The 25,170-nt window shown below is 40.4% G+C and overlaps 1 protein-coding gene across 1 annotated transcript in view; it reads left to right on the top strand.

The window, feature by feature from the left end:
- The window catches only part of LOC134345979 (reelin domain-containing protein 1-like), a 42,014-nt gene extending 31,257 nt beyond the window's left edge, over positions 1 to 10,757 (top strand). Inside the window, exons 5-6 of the mRNA XM_063047321.1 lie at positions 563 to 638; positions 10,107 to 10,757. Of these exons, the coding sequence (XP_062903391.1) occupies positions 563 to 638; positions 10,107 to 10,757 (727 nt within the window). The remainder of the gene's footprint in view (positions 1 to 562; positions 639 to 10,106) is intronic.
- Positions 10,758 to 25,170: the final 14,413 nt, after the last annotated feature.

The raw sequence follows: 25,170 nt of genomic DNA on the forward strand, positions 1-25,170 counted from the left end.
TCAAGTAATGCAGGTCCTAATATATAAACTATTTCTGCTGTTCTCTTAATTGGAGGAGGCAAGACAGTTTTCAGCTCTCTAAATATCCTAGGCACAGGGGAAGAGTAAAACTGACTCACTGATTGAGGAGGAAAAAGCTTTAGAGTGATGGTTAAAGATTTTCCAAGTCTCGGAGTATTAAAGAGCTGAACTTGCTGATATTAGCTTCCTGCATAAACATTCTGTGTTCGATGGGAAGAATTGATGGAACTAATCTTCGATATCAGTAGCTTAGAATATTCAGCAGAGGACAGAGCAATGTACAGGTGTTTAGAGTATTTACACTGTGCATTCACAGTGGACCTTTTGTGGAAGCTTAAATGAAACTGGAAGCAAATAGTACTGAGGAAAGAAAACTGCATGATGTGATTTCACTTTGTAACTTAAAAGAACTAGGATGGATTCATAAAGAGAGAATACATGGTTTTGGACCATTTTACATAATTGAAGATTCTTTTTGAACAACATGTTTATTTACACATGTTACAAAAATTAACTATTGTCTTACAATTTCATTTTATAGCAACCATATTTTAAATACTGAGAGTGACTTCAACCTAACTTCTCAGTCTTGCATCAGCTGCAGTGATAATGAACAAGTAAGTATATATTTAACTTTCACATTGTAACAGCTACTGTATTTTATAAATTACATATCTATTGATTTAATGTGCTCAACCCTGAGGAGTACAAGTCACCAGGACAAGTAATTAAAGCAATTGCATTCAGTGACAACTCTGTTCAAAGACGAATAGATGAAATAGATGGAAGACACATTGTGCATTATACTTTGGACAACAAAATTTGCTCTGCAGTTGGATGTGTCAACTTTGCCAGGCAACAAATCTTTGCTTCTTGGTCTTGTTCGCTTCGTAAAAGATGAAAGCTTGGTTCAAGAGTTTTTATTTGCAAGTGGAATAGAAAGAGATACAAAGGGGGAGAAAATATTTTGGGTTGTTGGGCAATATTTCAAAGAGAAGGACATTCTGCTCATTAACATTCTTGCTTGTGCAACAAACAGGGCACCAGCAATGACAGGATGTCATCACGTGCTTATTTCTTTCTTGAACAATTTTGTATCTAACATATTACCATTCACACACACAAATACCTAAGCAAATGATTGCACAAATCACTAAATACTGTTATCACAGTGGTAAATAAAATCCAATCGCATGCTCTCAATTTGTGACTATTCTGAGATCTTTCTATTGAGAATGATGAAGAGTTTGAATGCTTGCTGTTGCACACAAAGATCGGATGGCTCTCTAAAGGAAACTGGGTGAGCTGCTTTTATGTGCTTTTTGAAACTGTGATAAAATTTGTTGAAGTCTTAGATGTTTCATTCAGTCATCAACTCAAGAATATTAGGCACGACATTGCTTATTTGTCAGAACTATTTGCCCAGTTTAATGAAATCAATCTTCAATTGCAAGGAAATATGAATCTTATCTAAGTCAAATTAGATGTCTCCACATTTCTGTCCAAGTTAACCTATTTAAGTTCAACATTAGCTGTTGTACATTTTCCAATTTCCAAGCCTCACCGAGTTGGAAGAGAAAGAAAGAATGTCAGCAGATGATCTTCATTATCTGCACTGTGGAAAAAGGTCAGGATGTTCTTTCCAACATCATACTTAGTGGAGTGCAGTTTCAGTGAAGTTGCCCAACTTCCTTCAAAGCAACGAATCAGACTGCAAATTATTGAATGTGGGGATCTGAGACTCCTTCTGATTGACATTCAGCCTGGTGTGAGGAGCTGATATCACTGCACCAAGCCGTCCATCTCATTGAAAGGTGAAAAAGCAGTGACATAGTGAATAGTTGGACTACTAATGCATACTCTAAAATTGTTGTTGAAAATTGTTTTTACTGCAATTAAATAATTCCATTTGTAGCTTTAAAAACATGTGAATAATTCTTGCAATTATTTGTCACTGCCTTGAACTTGCAGTTCCTATTTTCTCTCACTGTGCATTGTAAATGAAAATGTTTTATATAATGGATATAAAGGGAGAGGGGTCGCTGGGGATGTGGTCTGGGAGCCACGCTGGTGGGGGGGGGGGTAACCCAAAAGAATTTTGGAACCACTGAGCTAGACAGTTGCAAGAACACGTGATGCTGGATAATATGTTTTGAAAGCCTCTCAGAAAAGGTGTACACATCAGTATTTGGATAGTAAACAGTTACAACGATATTACTATTTAGAAATTATGTGATTTTTCAATGGCCTTTTTAAAAGAAGAATATTAATCATTTTTGAACAGGTTTTCTAAAATGTTTCATTTATTTCAATCTGTCTCTGTTATACTTCGATTAAAACAATGAATATACATAAATAAAGAACACACACAAAATGCTGGTGAACGCAGCAGACCAGGCAGCATCTCTAGGAAGAGGTACAGTCGATGTTTCTGGCTGAGACCCTTCGTCAGGACTAACTGAAAGAAGAGATAGTAAGAGATTTGAAAGTGGGAGGGGGAAGGGGAGATCCAAAATGATAGGAGAAGACAGGAGGGGGAGGGATGGAGCCAAGAGCTGGAAAGTTAATTGGCAAAAGGGATACAAAGCTGGAGAAGGGAGAGGATCATAGGACAGGAGGTCTGGGGAGAAAAAGGGGGAGGCGAGCACCAGAGGAAGATGGAGAGCAGGCAAGGAGTTATTGTGAGAGGGACAGAGAGAGAAAGAAAGAAAGAAAGAAAGAAAGAAAGAAAGAAAGGGGAAAATAAATAAATAAATACATACATACATAAATAAGGGATGGGGTAAGAAGGATCGTTCCCTACGCAAATCCCTTGTCCATTCACTCCCCCCATCCCTTCCCACTGATCTCCCTCCTGGCACTTATCTTTGTAAGCAGAACAAGTGCTACACCTGCCCTTACACTTCCTCCTTCACCACCATTCAGGGCCCCAGACAGCCGACTCCCGGCGAGACCCGACGCAGACTGGGAGACTGTTTCACTGAACACCTATGCTCTGTCCGCCAGAGAAAGCAGGATCTCCCAGTGGCCACACATTTTAATTCTGCGTCCCATTCCCATTCTGATATGTCTATCTGTGGCCTCTCTACTGTCAAGATGAAGCCACACTCAGGTTGGAGGAACAACACCTTATATTCCATCTGGGTAGCCTCCAACCTGATGGCATGAATATTGACTTCTCTAACTTCCATTAATGCTCCTCCTCCCCTTCTTACCCCATCTTTTATTTATTTATTCCCCCTTTCTTTCTCTCTCTTTTTTCTCCCTCTGTCTCTCTCACTATATCTTCCTCTGATGCTCCCCTCCCCTTTTCTTTCTCCCTAGGCCTCCCGTCCCATGATCCTCTCCCTTCTCCAGCCTTGTATCCCTTTTGCCAATCAACTTTCCAGCTCTTGGCTCCATCCCTCCCCCTCCTGTCTTCTCCTATCATTTCGGATCTCCCCCTCCCCCTCACGCTTTCAAATCTCTTACTATCTCTTCTTTCAGTTAGTCCTGATGAAGGGTCTCGGCCCGAAACTTCGACAGTACCTTTTCCTATAGATGCTGCCTGGCCTGCTGTGTTCACCAGCATGTGTGTGTTACTTGAATTTCCAGCATCTGCAGATTTCCTCAAGTTTGCGTACATAAATAAACAACAGGATTCACTTTTTTCCTTAAAGTCCATAATTATTGTTAATAATTAATTAATCAATGATAATTTCTGCTGAAAATTACCATGGCATGTGAGAGAATTTTTTTTTTTTAAAGATTGTCGCCAATTTGGGCACACACTCCCAAAACAGTTCGCCATTCCTGCCTTACAGCATAGGAGACTGTGAGGTGATAGTATTACATAATTGCAGACAGAGGGTAAATGCAATCTATCTTTTTCCTAGGGATGGGGAATCAAGGGCACAGGGTTAAGGTGAGAGGAGAAAGATTTAATAGTAACTTCAGGGTCAAAACTTTTACATGAAGGATAGTATATCGGTGGAATTAGCTGCCAGAGGAAGTGGTTGAGGCAAGAACAATAAAAACATAAAAGAAAGTTGGACAAGTACGTGGATTGGAAAAGTTTAGAAGGTTGTAGGTCAAATGCTGAGGTGGAGGTGATGTTCCTGCTCGGATGGGGCCTCTTGGTCGACATGGACCAGTCAACCTATTTCCGTGATGTATAACTCTAGGACTCGATGCCTTGTGCATGGAGATAAACTTTGTGACGTAGCAAATGAGCTAACTTTACCCTTGTAATACTTTAAAGGTCCAGGTGTCTGAGATGGTGAAGGATATCGAACGTAGTGAGGGGTGGGCAATGGTGGGTGGCGAGGGAGTCTTTAGAGGTGGTAAGGGGGAAGTGCAGGGTGATGTGAATGAGATGCAAGAAAGCAGGTTCAATGTAAGTGATGAGAAGGAGCTGCAGACAGCAGTAAAGGGTGGAATGAATGGGAGAAAGTGGCAAGCAGCAGGCTGCCAACCCCAGTGGTCAGAAGGGCAGTAGGGGTCAGTAGGCCACGTACATCCACAACAGTGTGCAGCCGCCAGGTGGCTGGGATCTGTGTGCAATAATACTGAGGCTGATGGTGCTCACATACCCACAGCGTCTTGAGTTCAGCTGGCATTCCTTACGTGGAATTCCACCATCTGATTTCTGAATGGTCCGTGAACCCAGGGACACGACCTCAGTATTTTCATCCATTTTGTAATATTTATTTACCTTTTTACATATTCTTATTGGAACTTGGTATTACTTACATATTGCACTATACTGCTTCCACAAAATAACAGATTTCATGACGTATGTCGGTGATAGTAAATCTGATTCTGATTCTCAACACTGCACAAAAGCCTTTTACACAACCCATCTGTCTGTGTGCACTGTCCCATTCCATTCCTGCTGTGTTTCCTTCAACTTCACCCCTATGGAGCTTGTCCAGCTCCAAGCAAGAAAGGACCTTCAGTCCAGGTTCCAGGGCCAGGCATTACCAGCTCTGGGCATGCGTGAGACACACGGGTATTGAGAACTACCCTGTAGAACAGCAGCCAGCTGCTCTCTCCACTCCCCCCCACCATGCCCCCTGAAGAGGGTCGATGCTCGAGCCAAAGCCAACTGGCCCCCAGTTCCACTCAGAGCTCTTCTTGTTCTTTAGTAGGACACAGACCTTAATGGCATGCCCACAGTGGGAATACAACTGGCAGTAGTAAGACATCAGTTCAATAACTTACCCATTATGCTCCCTTATGCCGGGTTGCTTCAGGCACCTGGCTTCCAGCTGAAAGCAGTTGAGGGGATGTTTGAAAGCTGAATTCCTGGACCTGGTAGAGTAGTGCCAAAGACAAGGATGAAGGGCACGAAGTCGATGCAAGCTATGGAGGTGGAGTGTCGAGGTTTTACTGGCTGCTTGCTGTGCAGAACCTGCTCTCTCCTTGACATTAACGGGGATTGCAGAGAAAAGAGCCATCAGGATCGTCACAGGGGCTCCAGATGTCTATGGATCAAGAAGTGTGACCCGAGGACCAATGCTACTGGGACACAAGCCAGGGCCTGATCAAGCCTGGATGGGTCGGCTGGAAAAGAGTGTCCGAAACACCCGATGACCCAGTACGTCCAAGGATGTATCTCAGCATCACTCAGAGGCTGTGCCCCAGGGAGGTGCCAGTAAAAAGGAAAGTTTCCTCTGTTGCACTGATTCTACACCCACCCCATCCTGCCTGCCGTGGACGTTCAGGGCATGAATAATGTAAAATTTATTACTCCTTGTACCATTGTCTCCATTCTATCATGTGTTCTTGTTTCTAGTTTATTACTCAATTACTGTTGTTACCTTTGTCACTGATGTTAAGTGATTTGGTGAAGGAATTTTCAACAATTGAACTTTTTAAAAATAATTAAAAATATACAGTACATTTGCAATTGACAATCGACAGATGACGCAATAGCCGCTGCTCTACATACTGTTCTTACACATCTGGAGAAGGATGCTTATGTGAGAATACTGTTCTTGGACTACAGTTCAGTATTCAACACCATAGTTCCATCCAGGCTTGACAAGAAGCTCAGAGACCTCGGCCTTGACCCTGCCTTGTGCTTTGGACTTCCTGTCAGATCGCCAACAGGTGGTAAGAGAGGGCTCCCTCACCTCCAACCCTCTGACTCTCAATATAGGAGCCCCTCAGGGCTGCATACTGAGTCCCCTCCTTTACTCCCTGTAAACCCATGACTCTATCACCACCCACAGCTCCAATCTGCTAATTAAATTTGCTGATGACACTACATTGATTGGCCTTATCTCAACGAATAACGAGCTAGCCTACAGAGAAAAAGTCATCTCTCTGACACAGTGGTATCAAGAAAACAACGTCTCCCTCAATGTCGCAAAAACAAAGGAGTTAGTTGTGGATTACAGGAGGAATAGAGACAGGCTAACCCCTATTGATACCAATAGATTTGGGTTTGGGTTTGAGAGGGTAAACAACTTCAAGTTCACAAGATCACAAGACAAAGGAGCAGAAGTAGGCCATTCAGCCATCGAGTCTGCTCCGCAGCTCCCCCATGAGCTAAACTATTTACCCATCTAGTTCCAATTTCCGGCTTTTTTCCTCTATCCCTTGATACCCTGACTAATTAGATACCTGTCAATCTCCTCCTTAAACACCCTCAATGATCAGGCCTCCACAGCTGTATGTGGCAACGAATTCCACAAATCCACGACCCTCTGGCTAAAAAAATTTCTCCTCTGTTTTAACTGGGTACCCTCTAATTCTAAGACCACGGCCTCTTGTCCTGGCCTCACCCACCAAGGGAAACAACCTTTCCACATCTAATCTGTCCAACCCTTTCAACATTTGAAATGTTTCTATGAGATCCCCTCTCATTCTTCTATACTCTAATGAATACAGTCCAAGAGCCAACAAACGCTCCTCATATGTTAGCCCCTGCATTCCAGGAATCATCCTCGTAAATCTTCTCTGAACTCGCTCCAAGATCAGTACATCCTTTCTAAGATAGGGGGCCCAAAACTGCACACAGTATTCCAAATGAGGTCTCACTAATGCCCCATAGAGCCTCATCAACACCTCCTTACTCTTATACACTATTCCTCTTGAAATGAATGCCAACATAGCATTCGTTTTCCCTACCGCTGATCCAACTTGGTGGTTAACCTTTAGGGTATCCTGCACGAGGACCCCCAAGTCCCTATGCACTTCCGATTTTTGAGTTTTCTCCCCATCTAAATAATAATCTGCCCGATTATTTCTTCTTCCAAAATGTACAACCGTACATTTGTCAGTGTTGTATCTCATCTGCCATTTCTTTGCCCACTCTCCTAAACTGACTAAGTCTCTTTGCAACCTTTCCGTTTCTTCAATATTTCCTGCTCCTCCACCTATCTTGGTGTCATCCGCAAACTTAGCCACCAAACCATTTAATCCATAATCCAAATCATCGATATACATTGTAAAAAGAAGCGGCCCCAACACTGACCCCTGCGGAACACCACTGGTAACCGGCAACCAATCAGAATAGGATCCCTTTACTCCCACCTTTTGCTTTCTGCCTATCAGCCAATGCTCCACCTATTTCATTATCTTTCCTATAATTCCATGGGCTCTCATCTTATTAAGCAGCCTCATATGCGACACCTTATCGAAGGCCTTTTGAAAATCCAAATACACAACATCCACAGGCTCTCCCTTGTCAATCTTATTTGAGATTACCTCAAAAAATTCCAATAGGTTGGTGAGGCAGGATCTTCCCTTCATGAAACCATGCTGGCTTTGGCCTATCTTGTCATGCACCTCGAGGTATTTCATAACCTCGTCCTTGAGGATTGACTCCAATATCTTTCCAACTACCGATGGCAGACTAAACAGTCTGTAATTTTCTTTTTGCTGCCTCCTTCCTTTCTTAAATAGCAGAACTACATTTGCGACCTTCCAGTCCTCTGGAACTATGCCAGAGTCTATTGAGTCCTGGAAGTTCATTTCCAATGCTTCCACAATCTCCAAAGCCACCTCCTTCAGAACCCTTGGGTGCACCTCATCCGGACCGGGAGACTTATCTATTCTTAGTCCACTTAGCTTCCCAAGCACTTTCTCTCTAGTAATCTTGACTGTACCTAATTCTATTCCCTGATACCTCTGGCTATCAGGTATATTGCTCATGTCTTCCACTGTGAAGACTGATGCAAAATACTCATTCAGTTCCTCTGCCATCTCTTTGTTATCCATTATAATTTCTCCAGCATCATTTTCAATCGGTCCCGTATCTACCCTTGTCACTCTTTTACTCTTCATGTATTTAAAAAAACTCTTACAGTCCTCATTTTCCCCACTAATTTTTGCTTCCTTGTACGCCATTTCTTTTGCTTTTATTTTTGCCTTAACCTCTCTCATTAGCCATATTTGTGCCATTTTTCCATTCATGATTTTCTTTTTTCTTGGAATATATTTTTCCTGCATTTTCCTTATTTCTTGTAGGAATTTCATCCAATTCCGCTCTGCCGCCCCTCCATTTAGCTTACTTTTCCAATCGACTTGGGCCAGTTCCTCTCTCATACCACTGTAATTTCCCCATTCCAGTGAAATATCAATACACTTGATACCAGCTTCTCCTTTTCAAATTTGAAACTGAACTCAATCATATTATGATCAATACTTGCAAGGGGTTCCTTTACCTCCAGCTCCCTAATCGCCTCAGGTTCGTTACACAGCACCCAATCCAAAACAGCTGGTCCCCTGGTGGGCTTCTGGACAAGCTGCTCCAAAAAGCCATCCTGTAGGCATTCTACAAATTCCCTCTCCTGAGATCCATTACCTTCCTGACATTCCCAATCCACTTTCATATTAAAATCTCCCATAATTATCTCGGCATCCACATCACTGAGGACCTCACATGGTCTGTACACACCAGCTGTGTGGTGAAAAAGGCACAACAGCGCCTCTTTTACCTCAGACGGTTGAAGTTTGGTATGGGCCCTCAAATCCTAAGAACTTTCTACAGGGACACAGTTGAGAGCATCCTGACTGGCTGCATCACTGCCTGCTATGGGAACTGTACCACCCTTAATCGCAGTATTCTGCAGAGAGTGGTGTAGACAGCTCAGCGCATCTGTAGATGTGAACTTCCCATGATCCAGGATATTTACAAGGATAGGTGTGTAAAAAGGGCCCGTAGGATCATTGGGGACCCAAGTCACCCCAACCACAAACCGTTTCAGCTGCTACCATCCCAAAGTGGTACCGCAACATAAAAGCCAGGACCAACAGGCTCCGGGACAGCTTCTTCCACCAGGCCATCAGACTGACGAACTCACGCTGATTTGAGTGTACTCTATATTATGTTGACTGTTCTATTTATTATAAATTACTATGATTGCACATGGCACATTTAGATGGAGACGTAACATAACGATTTTTACTCCTCATATATGTGAAGGATGTAACAAAATAAAGTCAATTCAATTCAATTGTCTCTTGAATTGGCTCAGCAAGTGAATTGTTGGACTGAATAAATATTCTGTCTTTTTCACTGTTAATCTTGCCTGCCACACCTTTTGTGATCTGTGGTAGTTGTGGGGAGGAACAAATGATAAATTCTGACTTGGATAGGATTGTGCAGCCATAAATCACCAAAAACCAAACCAATGCAGAAACATTTAGACATAAATCCAGCGTTTTATTGGCAAATAGGGAATCTGTGCAGAACGATATTCCAATGTTTTCAATTTTGTTGAGGCTAATGTCAAATAGAACTTATGCTGTTTCTCTATTTTCACCACAAAATGTTATGTTTGTGAGGAATTATTAATGATAGCTTCTTTGAGCACTTAATTTAATGATAATTTTAGGAGTTAATGTAAAATGTTGAATATATAGTTGGCTCTATTCCCTCTCACCTCCAGTTTTTGGAATTCATTTCCAAATGAGGAAGGAAGGAAGATCAAGGTGAATAATTAACGTGGGATTCTACAACATCAAATCTAAAGAATTTCAGTTGTGATGACATTATCATGAGTTTATCTTTTACTAATCAGGAGATAATACCAAGGCAGCAATTTGGTTGGCTGCTGTGATTTTCAACTGCTTTGTTTTGTTTTATTTTGAAGGTCACCATATGGACCACTTCTACAGTCGTTAATTTAAGACCTTCTGATGCAACTTCTGGACAAGGTTATTCTACCTTCTTGTCTGCTAACTTCTCTACAGACAGAGAAACGCAATGGGTGTCTTCAGATATGAGCGATCACGAAAAACGAGCAGGAGCAGCAACAATTCTGGGCACAGGACCATACCCAGAGCTGGAGGATGTAAGGCCAACGGGGACTATCAAGCAGCTGATGTCACACCGTGCATCAGCAGATTTCCTGCAGTCTTCAAAAAATTCAGGTTCCAAAGTTAATGTGGGTAAAATAGTCAGAAACATGTCGGTCAGGGTGACACAGCATGAACAGAAAGATAATGGCCCAGCTATTGGAGATGATCCTGCTGAAGGTGCAGGGCTGGGCATTCCTCAACTGGGAATCCTGCTTGGCTGCTCTGCTGCTCTTGGCATGGTGCTTGCTGTGGGGACACGCCATTTCCTCTCCCAGCACTGTCGGAAACGTACGGAAGTGTCCTTCCGAGATCCTAACGGTAGCATCATGGGAGTGGGAGACAGCGGTGAGTTGGTGCACGTCAGAAAGATACGTGAAAATAGCTTTGTGCTTGTTCAAGCTGAATACAATGTGATCAATCCACCAATCACTGTTGGAAAGTAATTGCAGTTTGAAATGTGCAAGATTTATATTATTGATTATACAATGCACCCTCATTATGATACACCCCTTCGTAACACTGACCTTCATTAACTTTTCCACGAACAAAAGAGAAATATTTTCCAGTTAGTAAATGTTCCCTTTTGATGTGCAGGTTGTGAAGGCACATTTCACGGGGCACAGTGCCTTGGTTTTTCTGTGCTGTGCACTTGTATAGCAACACCAGTACACATGAACCACAAAGTGGAGAGAGGTTTCCAAATTGATTTTAAACCACAATAGCAACACCCTCGGTTAATTGTTAAACATAGAACATAGAACTGTACAGCACAGGAACAGGCCCTGTGGCCCACAACATTGTGTCAAACCAGCTAAAAACTAAATCAAAAACCTCCAAACTCTAATCCCTCCTACCTACACCTATCCATATCCCTCCATCTTCCTTATACCCATGTGCCTATTGAAATGTCTCTTAAAAGCCTCTAATGTATTTGTCTCTACCACCATACCAGGCAACGCATTCCAGGCATTCACCATACTCTTGAGTAAAAAACTTGCCCTTCACTACCCGTTTGAACCCACCTTCCTCTCAGCTTCAATGTATGCCCTCTGGTTTTAGGCATTTCTACCCTGTGAAAAGACACTCCCTGTCCACTCTATCAATGCCTACTCCTGGAACATACACAAGTTCTTGGCTTCACTCATTAGAGTAGGGTTAGACTGCATACAAAAAGTCAAACAGTGAGACCACTCCTGAGCACCACCATCCCCCTCCCCCCCCCAACACACACACACTTTTAGTGCAGGATAAAGTGATATTTTCCAGCATGTAAGTCACAATAAATACAGTTTTTAAGTATATTGTATACATATAGATTTTCAGACCATCTTGTGTCCATACGGAAAAATCACACCTTCTCGTGCATGGCATGGACTTATTTTACCCGCATTAGTAAAAACTTCTTATCTTCAAAGCCCTAAAAGTTTTAGTAGTTTAATTTCTTTAAAACATGCAAAATATTTGTCCCCAGAGAGTGCATTTTAGTGAGGGTGGAGAGTAATGTTGAGTACACAGAGCACCTTGGCTTGTAATTGCTTAAACTAGATAAGTTCTTTCTGTTGTTAGAGTATTAATATTTTTGTAAATGAACAGTCTCTTGTAAACAATTCCCTTGAGGAAGCTTTGTCATCTTTTGGAATGGATTAATGTCTGTCTGATCTTTGGTGGATAATTGTTACTAAACAACACATTCTATAAATTTTGCACATTGCTAAGATGTAGTAATTGATGCCACAATTATTAAAGATGCCTATTTGCAGTGAAATATATTTTAGAGTGTTTACTTCTACCATGAAAATCATCTTCTGCAAATATGTCCTCTGTTACACACAGTGTAATAGAGGTGTATTCCACATATCAGCATGTATGGGTGTGTGTGTGTGTGTGTGTGTGTGTGGGGGGGTGTGGGTGTGTGTGTGTGGGTGTGTGTGTGTGTGTGTGTGGAATAACCATTCGTTCCTTTATAATAAAAGTAACCATTGAAGAAATGAATCCCGTTTAAGGAAATTTTCCAAAATAGTTCTTAATCATTCCTACAGTTAAATAGGACAACATAATGGTTAGATTTATGATATCTATTTTGAGAATGTGCTGAGAGCAGCCCACAGTTTTACCATGGTTTTGGTGCCAACATAGCATGTCACAATGCTTGGTAGAGTATTTTAATCTGACAGGCTTCATTTCTAATTTACCCAGAGATCTCTTTCATCCAATTGAATTTGCCTGGACAAGTGACTGATAACCTACATACACTTTTGTGAAGGCATCTTTTCCCAGTTAGTCCAAAACTCATGATATTATAATTACTGTTGACTAAATATACCTGATCTAATAATTACTCCATTGGCCTGATCAAATCCCAAAAGCAACGTTGCTATTCACATTGGGCCAGAAATATACTGATCAAGACAATTCACCCGAATACAGGTTTCATTGAAAATGGGTGAATTTTCTCCCCTCCTTTGACTGTCATTTATTGTTATCGTAGATATGGAAGGTTACAAAAAAACTTTCTTCCCAACTTCACTCCTCCATGACTTTTACACACGAATTCTCCTCCACGATCTCCATCAGCACAGGTGCACCACAAGGCTCCCTGCTCTACTCGCTTTATACTTACGACCGTGTGGCTACGCACAGCTCCAATGCCACATTCAAGTTTGCTGATGACAACACTGTCATGGGCCGAATCAAAGGTGGTGGTGAATCAGCATACCGGAGGGAGACTGAAAATCTGGCTGAGTGATGCCACAACAACAACCTCTCACTCAATGTCAGCAAGACCAAGGAGATGATTATTGACTTCAGGGGAAGAAACTGGAAGTCTATGAGCCAGTCCTCATCAGGGGATCAGAGATGGAGAGGGTCAGCAACTTTAAATTACTCAGTGTTATCATTTCAGAGGATCTGTCCTGGGCCTAGCACGTAAGGCAATTATGAAGAAAGCACAGTAGCCGTTCCTTCTTTCTCAGTAATTTGCGAAGATTCGGCATGGCATCTAAAACTCTGACAAATTTCTACGGGTATGTGGTGGAGAGTATATTGACCCAATGTTCTTGAACAGAAAAAGTAGTGAATACGGCCCAGTCCACCATGGGTGAAGCCCACCTCACCACTGAGCACGTACAGGGAGCGTTGTCACAGGAAAGCAGCACCCGTCATCAGAGACCCCCATCATGCAGGTCATGCCCTCTTCTCATTGCTGCCACCAGGAAGGTGGTACAGGAGCCCCAGGACTCACACCACCAGGTTCAAGAACAGTTATTACCCCCCAAGCATCAGGCTCTTCAGCCAGAGGTGATTACATCGCTCAGCTTCACGTGCCTCATCACTGAGCCCCACAACCTATGGACTCATTTTCAAGATCTCTTCATCTCATGTTCTCAACATCTGATTGCTTCTTTGTTTGTTTGTTTATTTATTTCATTTTTTTCTTTCTTTTTGTACTTGCACAGTTCGTTGTCTTTCACACACTGGTTGACTGTCCTGTTTGGTGTGGTCTTTCAGTGATTCTATTATGGTTATTGGAATATGCCTGCAAGAAAATGAACGTCAAGGTTGTAAATGATAACATACATGCACTTTGATAATAAATTGACTTTAAACTTTTAACATCTTTGCAAATTCCCTGCTAATCCACACCTCAATATCCTTTCTAATAATAGAATAATCCCAGTAATGCATTACACTTCTACTGTTTCCTAATTCTAAAAAAGATTATGTCCTTGTTTGCACCAGGCCAGCCTGGAAAGGAAAATGAGGAAATGACAGATATGTGAAATAATGATTGTGTCAATGTTTACTGCTTAGAAGTGACAGCATTCTGAGGAATCCAATAATGATTTAACAATGTGGACCCACCAAGACAAAGGAAACCAAAAAAAAGTACTGTTGAAGAAAATGAGCACAGCAATGAATGGTATATTCCTAGGGCAGGGTGAATTTACCCTAGAATTTTATAGAAACATGGTGTGAATATTTCAGAGAACTTAACCAAGAAGTTTAAGAGATATGTTTCAGGAATCATTAAAAGAATGCACACAAAAATGCTGGAGGAACTCAGCAGACCAGACAGCATCTATGGAAAAGAGTACAGTCAATGTTTTGGGCCAAGACCCTTCATCAGGACTCATGAAGGGCCTTGGCCCAAGGCGTCGACTATACTCTTTTCCTTAGATACTGCCTGGTCTGCTGAGCTCCTCTGGCATTTTGCGTGTGTTGCTTGGATTTCCAGCATTTGCAGATTTTCTCTTTCTTTCTTTATCAATCTTTTTATTAATTTAAAAAAAAGTACATATATACAAACAAGAGGAGGATCATCTCAGATATCTATATCGATAACAATACATATTAAAATAAACATTATCAAGATCATACATAGTATTAATCTAATAGTACATAATAAAAATAAAATATTCAATTCTCCCCTTATCATTTCATGAAAAGAAAAAAAAGATAAAGAAACCTTTATAATTAAAAAACCCACTATTCTCTATAAACAAAAACAAAAAATAATTAAAAAAACAAAAAGGGGAAAAAAGGGGACTGGGCAGTCCATATTGGATTAGATTAGATTAGATTATGAGGACACACAGTCCTCTTTTATTGTCATTTAGTAATGCATGCATTAAGAAATGATACAATATTTCTCCGGTGTGATATCACAGAAACACAGGACAGACCAAGACTGAAAAACTAACAAAAACCACATAATTATAATGTATAGTTACAACAGTGCAACAATACCATAATTTGATGAAGAACAGGCCATGGCACAGTAAAAATGTTCAAGTCTCTCGAAAGTCCCACATCTCATGCAGACGGGAGAAGGAAGGAAACTCTCCCTGCCATGCCCGACCACAGTCTGACTCTGAGTCATCCAAAAACTTCGAGCTCTGATCAGCCCTCCGACACCTAGTACCGAGCACCATCTCTGCCGAACGCTTCGACCCCAGCCTCGGTCACCAGCAGCAGGCAAAGCCGGGTATTTTGGGGCCTTCCCTCCGGAGATTCTCGATCGCACAGTAGCAGCGACAGCGAACCGGGCATTTCAGAAGTTTCTCCAGATGTTCCTCTGCTTCTCACGTCTGTCTCCATCAAATCAGAATTGTGCACGGCATCCTACTTACAAATGCGATATCATTTCACGGGAGAGCTGCGTGAGCTGCATCGCGCTGCCATCTTCTCCTCCCGCCTGCTTTTCCTTAGATACTGCCTGGTCTGCCGAGCTCCTCTGGCATTTTGCGTGTGTTGCTTAGATTTCCAGCATTTGCAGATTTTCTCTTTCTTTCTTTATCAATCTTTTTATTAATTTTAAAAAGTACATATATACAAACAAGAGGAATTGAGAGTAAAGCAAGAAAAAAGAAAAACTTTCTGATCAAATCCAAAGTTTCGAGAAGGTAACTGGAAAAGCAATAAATCAAACCATATGAAAATATTGAATAAAAGGTCGCCAGGTTTCTTCAAATTTGAAGGATGTATCAAATGTCCGACTTCTTATTTCCTCTAAACTTAGATAGGACATAATGGAGGAAAGTCAATAAAAAACAGTAGGTGGATTAGAGTCCTTCCATTTAAGCAAAATGGCTCTCCTAGCCAATAAAGTTGTAAAAGCTATCATCTGTTGAGCGGAAACAGGAACATATCCTGCTTCTGGTGGAATGATCCCAAAAATTGCTGTAAAAAAATTTGGTTGTAGGTCCAAATTCAAAACTCTTGATAAAGTTTTAAAGACATCTTTCCAAAAATTACCTATCTTGATACAAGACCAAAACATATGAGTTAATGTAGCCACCTCAATATTACATCTGTCACAAATAGGATTAATATTGGGAAAAATATGGGCTAATTTATCCTTTGACATATGTGCCTGATGTACTACCTTGAACTGTATCAAGGAATGACGGGCACAAATAGATGAGATATTCAAATGAAAAATTTTATCCCATTGATTATCCGAAAGTGACTCTCAAAATTTCAATTCCCACGCACCTTTAATTTTATCGTTCGATATCTTTCGCAAATTCAATAACCATTTATAAATTATAGCTATCAGTCCTTTTTGAAATGGTTTAACCTGAAAAAGAGTATCTATCATATTGGGTGGATAAGCAGAGGGAAAATTTGGAAGTAAACTATGTAAAAAATTCCTAATTTGTAAATATCTAAAAAAGTGTGCATGAGATAAGTCATATTTATCCACTAACTGAGTGAAAGACATTAAACAATCCCCCATAAACAAATCTAAAGAAGTTATTATTCCTTTGGCTTTCCAAATTAAAAAGGTCTGATCGGAAATTGATGGTTTAAAAAAATAATTAAGGTGGATTTTACTAGAAAGAACAAAGTTATTAAACTCAAAAAATCTATGAAACTGAAACGAAATTCTTAATGTATGTTTAATAATGGGATTGAGGTCTCGACTACCAATCTTAGAAAGCAAAAAAGGAAGAGGAGCTCCCAGTAAAGAGGCCAAAGAATACCCTTTCACTGAGCTTTTTCTCCAAATCCACCCATAAAGGACAATCATGTATGTCTGAATAATGAATCCAAAATGAAATATATTGAATATTAATTGCCCAGTAATACATTCTAAAATTTGGCAAAGCACTACCACCATGCTTTTTAAAATTTCTGCAATAGAGGTTTACTCAATCTAGCATTTTTATTATTCCAAATATAAGATAAAATTTCAGAGTCTATCCTATCAAAAAACCGTTTAGGAACAAAAGAAAGGATTGCTTGAAATACATACAAGAACTTTGGTAGCACGATCATTTTAATAGCATTAATTCAACCAGTTAAAGATAATGTCATAGGCGACCATTTAGAAAGTATTTGTTGCGTGTATTCAATTAATGGAAGAAAGTTATATTTATACAGGTCCTTAAAATTTTTGGTAGTTTTAATACCAGGTAAAGTTATTTTTAGCAATGCTAAAAGGAATTTGATCATATTGATCCAAGTAGTTATTAATAGGAAATAACTCATTTTTGTGCAAATTTAATTTATATCCAGAAAAACTACTAAATTCAGAAAATATAGATAACATAGAAGGAATAGATTTCTTAAGATCTGAAATATAAACTAACAAGTCATCTGCATACAATGAAACCTTATGCACTTTATCTCCTCTCTTAATACCTTGAACATTGTTGGAGTCTCGAAGAGCAATAGTAAGAGGTTCTAAAGCCAGGTTAAATAACAGCGGACTAAGAGGACAACCCTGCCAGGTACCTCTGTATAGTCTAAAATAAGGAGATTTTTGATTATTAGTTATAACTGCCGCCATAGGAGCTTGATAGATCAGCCTAATCCAGGAAATAAAACCTGAACCAAAATTAAATCTTTCTAAAACTTCGAATAAATAGGACCACCCTACCCTATCAAAGGCTTTCTCTGCATCAAAGGAAACAACACATTCGGATTCTTTAGCTGGAGAGGAATGAATAATGTTCAATAATCTCTGAATATTAAAATATGAGTATCTATTCTTAACAAATCCAGTCTGATCCTTAGAAATAACCTTAAATAAAATATTCTCGAGCCTGTTAAGCCAAAATCTTAGAAAGAATTCTAGAATCCACATTTAATAAGGAAATTGGTCTGTAAGAGGCACATTCAGATAAATCTTTTTCTGTTTTGGAAATCAATGAAATTGATGCCTCATAGAAAGTTTTTGGAAGGGTCCCAGAGGATATAGAATCAGTGAAAGTTTGGCATAAGTGAGGTGTAAGTACTTCAGTAGAAGTCTTAAAAAATTCTACTGTAAATCCATCCGGTCCCAGAGCTTTACCTGATTGAAAAGAGGACATAGCCCTTACTATTTCCTCTCGTTTGATAGGCACATCTAATGTATTCATATCTTGAGTAGAAATTTTGGGTATATTCAATCTTTGCAAGAATCTATTCATAAAAGTAATATTGTCTGGAAAATCAGATTTATAAAGGTTAGAGTAAAAATCCAGAAATACCTCGTTAATTTCCTGACAATCTGACATTTCAGTTCTATCAGTTCTTCGTATTTTCAAAATCTGTCTTCTAGCCATAGATGCTTTAAGTTGACCGGCCAACAATTTAACTGACTTATCCCCATGTATATAAAATTGACTTTTAGATTTCAAAAGCTGCTGCTCAATGGGAAAAGTCAGAAGCAGATCATACTTTGTTTGAAGTTCCACCCTTTCCTTATATAGATCTTCACTAGGTGTTACTGAGTAAACTTTATCTATTTCTTTAATCCCATTAGTAATCCTAGAAGACAGTGGCGTGGCTAATGTAGATGAACTGAACACCCTGATGAGGGAGAGGGAGAAGTGGAGAGTCCGTCATCGTGCCCGACGCCGGCCCCCTAGGCTTGAGTTGACGTAGTTAGTAATCACTAAAAGTTCCACTTTAGTTTTCCTTCTTAAAGCTACTGAATATGAGATTATCTGTCCCCTAAGAAAAGATTTCATTGCATCCCAAATAGCCAAATTTTACATACCCTCAGTTGTATTTAATTCAAAAAATAGAGAATTTGCTCTTTAATAACACTTACAATTGCTGAATCATGCAGCAGTGTAGCATTAAATTCCACTGAGATGCATTCCGTATATTGTCAGGGAACTTCAGTGTTAGTTTTGTGGGCGCATGATCCAACAACGCAATAGCATCATATGCACAGTCAGCAACAAAAGGCACCAATCATGTATCCAACAAAAAATAATCAATTCTTGAACATTTATGATGTACATGTGAAAAAAAAGAAAAATCCTTATCTTTAGGATAAAGAAATCTCCAAATATCAACCAGGCCGTATTCTAGTAAAAAGGAATTAATACAGGTTGCAGCCTTGTTAGAAAGCCATGGATTGGTTGATGATCTATTAATCGAAGGATTGAGACAACAGTTAAAGTCACCGCCCATGATCAACTTATATTCATTTAAATTCGGCAACACAGAAAATAACTTAAAAAATTCAGAGCTATCTACATTAGGTGCATACACACACAAACCAAAGCCATCTTTTGACCACATAACAAACCAGTAAGTAAATATCTTCCAATTGAATCAGTGACAGTATTAAGACATACAAAAGGGATTATAAAATTAATAAAAATAGATACCCCGCTAATTTTAGTTACTGATGAAGAGTGAAACTGAGAGCCCCTCCAAAATTTCAAGAAACGTTTTTCATCCTCCCTATGGATATGGGTCTCTTGCGCTAAAATAATATCAGCTTGAAGTGTTTTTAATTTCTTAAAGATCTTTCTACGCTTAGTAGGTTGGCTCAAGCCATTCAGGTTCCAAGAGATTATATTAATTTTATTAACTTCCCTAATAAGGCTTTAATTTAAGGTTTTATAAAATAAGTTAGTGCGCCGGCACAGACCAAATCTGCAGGGAAGAACAAATTATGGATTCGATCAGAGAGAAAAAAAACATGATTGACAGGAAAACCTCTCAGGACTGCCCAGTCGAAAAAACCTAAACTAATAACCCCACCCTCCTCCCCCCAAAGCCCTAAAACCATCCAATAGGCGGACAGCATGCTAAACTATAATCCCTTAACCCCTGTCTCCAATAGGCGGACTCTTTTTAAAAAGTTATATGCTAACACCACTGACTAAAGACACAACAACACAAACATGAAGAAATAAACAAATTCAAAATATTTTGAAATTATGTCTAACAGAGGTTAAGACGTAGTTAACAGCGGCCATCTTAAATTCATTTAATAAAAATTGATCATATATTCAAAAAAGATAGATCCAACCAAATCATATGTTACGACTAGTGTTAAACTCTTACAAATCCTAAAGGAAAAAATAAAACAGCCAAAATGATGTCTGGGCAGACATAAAACGTAGATTAAACTTTAAATGATCCAGCTACAAATGACTCCCAGCTGATGGTTAAGTGTTTAAGTTGCTTGCAAGACAGGCTTAAACTCCTTTATAAATCTCCAAGCCTCTTCTGGGGAGTCAAATTGTTTTGGGCTAGCATTAGATGGGGGAATTCTCAAATGAGCTGGATATCACAAAGAGGGGCGACAGTTCTTCTTCTAAAGTTCAGCCGTCACTTCCCGATATTTAATTCTTTCTGCATAAACATCTGGGGCAAAATCTTCAATTATGCAAATCTCTACTCCATTATAAATTAGCTTCCCCTGCTTCCTAGCATCTTGAAGAATTGTTTCTTTAGTAGTAAAGTAATCCAAACATAAAATCACCGAGTGAGGTTTCAACTCAACAGAGGACTTTGGGCGGAGGATTCGGTGAGCTCTATCTACCATCCAAGGAGCTTCAAGTATCTCACTAAAAAGTGAGTGTAGCATATTCATGAAAAACTTTAGTGGCTCACCGGTTTCCATGTTTTCAGGCAAACCCAGTATGCGTAAATTCATCCTATGACTTCTGCTTTCCAGATCGGTCGTTTTCTTCTTAATTCATAATATTTCCAAAGAAACCTCAACAATTTTCTTTTCCATAGTAGTTGTCTTTAATTCTTGTTCTTTAATCACTTGATTCACAGTCTCCGGTTTTCTTCCGATTCTATTAGTGTCCTTTTAGGCGTCTGATATTGAAATTCCAGATTCCTCAAAGATTCCTGGACAGCAAAGACAATTTTTTCAAGCTTTTCATTAGCATTCATCAGTTTATCAATCTTGGTGTCCACCATTCCGATCTCGATATTAATATCTTGCACCAAAGAAAACATTCTTTCTGAAGTAGAGACTCCCTCTGACTCCTTTGTTTGTTCAGCTTTGGAAACAATTTTGCCATGTCTTAATTTGATTTCTGTTTAGGTTCCAGCCATCGTGATTAAATCGTTAATCCTTCACTAAAAGTAATAAATCTTCAAAGTTTAAACAAAACTAGCAGTGAAAAGTAAGTTGTAAAAGGAAGGAGTAGCGCCAACATGCATCTTACTCCATTGGCTGTCGAAAGGAGACTCCCAGCATCTGCAGATTTTCTCTTGTTTGTGTCAGGAATCATCACTTCAGATTGGAAAACTTCTATCACTTCTAAAGACAGAGAGAACTAGAAATACTATAGAGAGTTATCCTAACATTTGTTGATGAACTAATAAAAGTTATAAATAAGGAGAGTAACAAAATGCCTTGCAAGTTCTTATAAGGCTACTCAGAGATAGCCAGCATGAATATGTGAAGATTAGTTAGACCATGGCTAATAAACCTGATTGAGTTTTTGAAGAAGTGATCATAGTAGTGACTAGAGAGCATCAACAGTAACTGTTACGTAGAAAAAGTGAAAGGTTTTGATTCGTATTCATGGTTCAGTAAAATTGATTGACTACCTAATAAATTTTATTGACTTAGGAAACTGACCATGAGTCAGAACACAAGGGAGCAATGTAGAGATAACAGGCAGGTTCTCCAGCTTGCAGGCGGTAACATGGTTTGCTTCAAAGATCTATTTTGGGCCCATATATTCACCTCACTCAAAAATGATTTTGATGATAGAATAGGAAGCGACTGATCCAAGAATGGCAATGACATAAAGGTATGGCACCTAAGACCATAAATCATAGGAGCAGAATTGGACCATTTGGTACATCAAGTCTGCTCTGCCATTTCATCATGGCTGATCCATTTCCCCCTCAACCCCATTCTCCTGCCTTCTCCCCGTAACCTTTCACGCCCTAATTCAGAATCTCTGCCTTAAATATACCCAATGGTTTGGCCTCCACAGCTGCCCGAGGCAACAAATTCCACAGATTCACCACCATTTGGCTAAAGAAATTCCTTCTCATCTCCCTTCTAAATGGATATCCCCCTATTCTGAGGCTGTGCCCTTTAGTCCTAGGTAGCTCCATCAGCTGAAACATCCTCACCACATCCACTCTATCTATGCCTTTCAACATTTGATAGGTTTCAATGAAATACCCCATCATTCTTCTAAATTTCAGTGAGTAAGTGTCCAGAGCTATTAATTGCTCCTCATACAATCCGACTTTCATTCCCGGAATCATTCTCGTGAACCACCTCAGAATGCTCTCCAATGTCAACTCATCCTTCCTTAAAGAAACATAGAAACATAGAAAATAGGTGCAGGAGTAGGCCATTCGGCCCTTCGAGCCTGCACCGCCATTTATTATGATCATGGCTGATCATCCAACTCAGAACCCCACCCCAGCCTTTCCTCCATACCCCCTGACCCCCGCAGCCACAAGGGCCATATCTAACTCCCTCTTAAATATAGCCAATGAACTGGCCTCAACTGTTTCCTGTGGCAGAGAATTCCACAGATTCACCACTCTCTGTGTGAAGAAGTTTTTCCTAATCTCGGTCCTAAAAAGCTTCCCCTCTATCCTCAAACTGTGGCCCCTCGTTCTGGACTTCCCCAACATCAGGAACAATCTTCCTGCATCTAGCCTGTCCAATCCCTTTAGGATTTTATACGTTTCAATCAGATCCCCCCTCAATCTTCTAAATTCCAACGAGTACAAGCCCAGTTCACCCAGTCTTTCTTCATATGAAAGTCCTGCCATCCCAGGAATCAATCTGGTGAACCTTCTTTGTACTCCCTCTATGGCAAGGATGTCTTTCCTCAGATTAGGGGACCAAAACTGCACACAATACTCCAGGTGTGGTCTCACCAAGGCCTTGTACAACTGCAGTAGTACCTCCCTGCTCCTGTACTCGAATCCTCTCACTATAAATGCCAGCATACCATTCGCCTTTTTCACCGCCTGCTGTACCTGCATGCCCACTTTCAATGACTGGTGTATAATGACACCCAGGTCTCGTTGCACCTCCCCTTTTCCTAATCGGCCACCATTCAGATAATAATCTGTTTTCCTATTTTTGCCACCAAAGTGGATAACTTCACATTTATCCACATTAAATTGAATCTGCCATGAATTTGACCACTCACCCAACCTATCCAAGTCACTCTGCATCCTCCTCACAGCTAACACTGCCACCCAGCTTCGTGTCATCCGCAAACTTGGAGATGCTGCATTCAATTCCCTCATCCAAGTCATTAATATATATTGTGAACAACTGGGGTCCCAGCACTGAGCCTTGCAGTACCCCACTAGTCACCGCCTGCCATTCTGAAAAGGTCCCGTTTATTCCCACTCTTTGCTTCCTGTCTGCTAACCAATTCTCCACCCACACCAATACCTTACCCCCAATACCATGTGCTTTAAGTTTGCACACTAATCTCCTGTGTGGGACCTTGTCAAAAGCCTTTTGAAAATCCAAATATACCACATCCACTGTTTCTCCCCTATCCACTCTACTAGTTACATCCTCAAAAAATTCTATGAGATTCGTCAGACATGATTTTCCTTTCACAAATCCATGCTAACTTTGTCCGATGATTTCACCGCTTTCCAAATGTGCTGTTATCACATCCTTGATAACTGACTCCAGCAGTTTCCCCACCACCGACGTTAGGCTAACCGATCTATAATTCCCCGGTTTCTCTCTCCCTCCTTTTTTAAAAAGTGGGGTTACATTAGCCACCCTCCAATCCTCAGGAACTAGTCCAGAATCTAACGAGTTTTGAAAAATTATCACTAATGCATCCACTAAGAAGGGGCTCAAACCTACACACAATACTCCAAGTAAGGCCTTACCAGTGCCTTATAAACCCCCAGTATTACGTCCTTGCTTTTATATTCTAATCCTCTCCAAACGAATGCTAACATTAGAAATATAGAAACATAGAAAATAGGTGGGCCATTCGGCCCTTCGAGCCTGCACCGCTATTCAGTATGATCGTGGCTGATCATCCAACTCAGAACCCTGTACCTGCCTTTTTTCCATACCCTCTGATTCCTTTAGCCACAAGGGCCATATCTAACTCCCTCTTAAATATAGCCAATGAACTGGCCTCAACAGTTTCCTGTGGCAGAGAATTCCACAGATTCACCACTCTCTGTGTGAAGAAGTTTTTCCTAATCTCGGTCCTAAAAGGCTTCCCCTCTATCCTTAAACTGTGACCCCTCATTCTGGACTTCCCCAACATTGGGAACAATCTTCCTGCATCTAGCCTGTCCAATCCCTTTAGGATTTTATACGTTTCAATAAGATCCCCCTTCAATCTTCTAAATTCCAGCGAGTATAAGCCTAGCCGATCCAGTCTTTCATCATATGAAAGTCCTGCCATCCCAGGAATCAATCTGGTGAACCTTCTTTGTACTCCCTCTATGGCAAGAATGTCTTTCCTCAGATTAGGGGACTAAAACTGCACACAATACTCCAGGTGTGGTCTCACCAAGGCCTTGTACAACTGCAGTAGTACCTCCCTGTTCCTGTACTTGAATCCTCTTGCTATGAATGCCAGCATACCATTCGCCTTTTTCACCATCTGCTGTACCTGCATGCCCACTTTCAATGACTGGTGTATAATGACACCCAGGTCTCGTTGCACCTCCCCTTTCCCTAATCGGCCACCATAATAATCTGTTTTCCTGTTTTTGCCACCAAAGTGGATAACTTTATCCACATTAAATTGCATCTGCCATGAATTTGCCCACTCACCTAACCTATCCAAGTCACCCTGCATCCTCTTAGCATCCTCCTCACAGCTAACACTGACGCCCAGCTTCATGTCATCCGCAAACTTGGAGATGCTGCATTGAATTCCCACGTCTAAGTCATTAATATATATTGTAAACAACTGGGGTTCCAGCACTGAGCATTGCAGTACCCCACTAGTCACTGCCTGCCATTCTGAAAAGGTCCCGTTTATTCCCACTCTTTGCTTACTGTCTGCCAACCAATTCTCTATCCACATCAATACCTTACCCCCAATACCATGTGCATTAAGTTTGCACACTAATCTCCTGTGTGGGACCTTGTCAAAAGCCTTTTGAAAATCCAAATATACCACATCC

This window comes from Mobula hypostoma, chromosome 4 (genome assembly GCF_963921235.1).
Source record: "Mobula hypostoma chromosome 4, sMobHyp1.1, whole genome shotgun sequence".
In the NCBI taxonomy this organism is placed as follows: Eukaryota; Metazoa; Chordata; class Chondrichthyes; order Myliobatiformes; family Myliobatidae; genus Mobula; species Mobula hypostoma.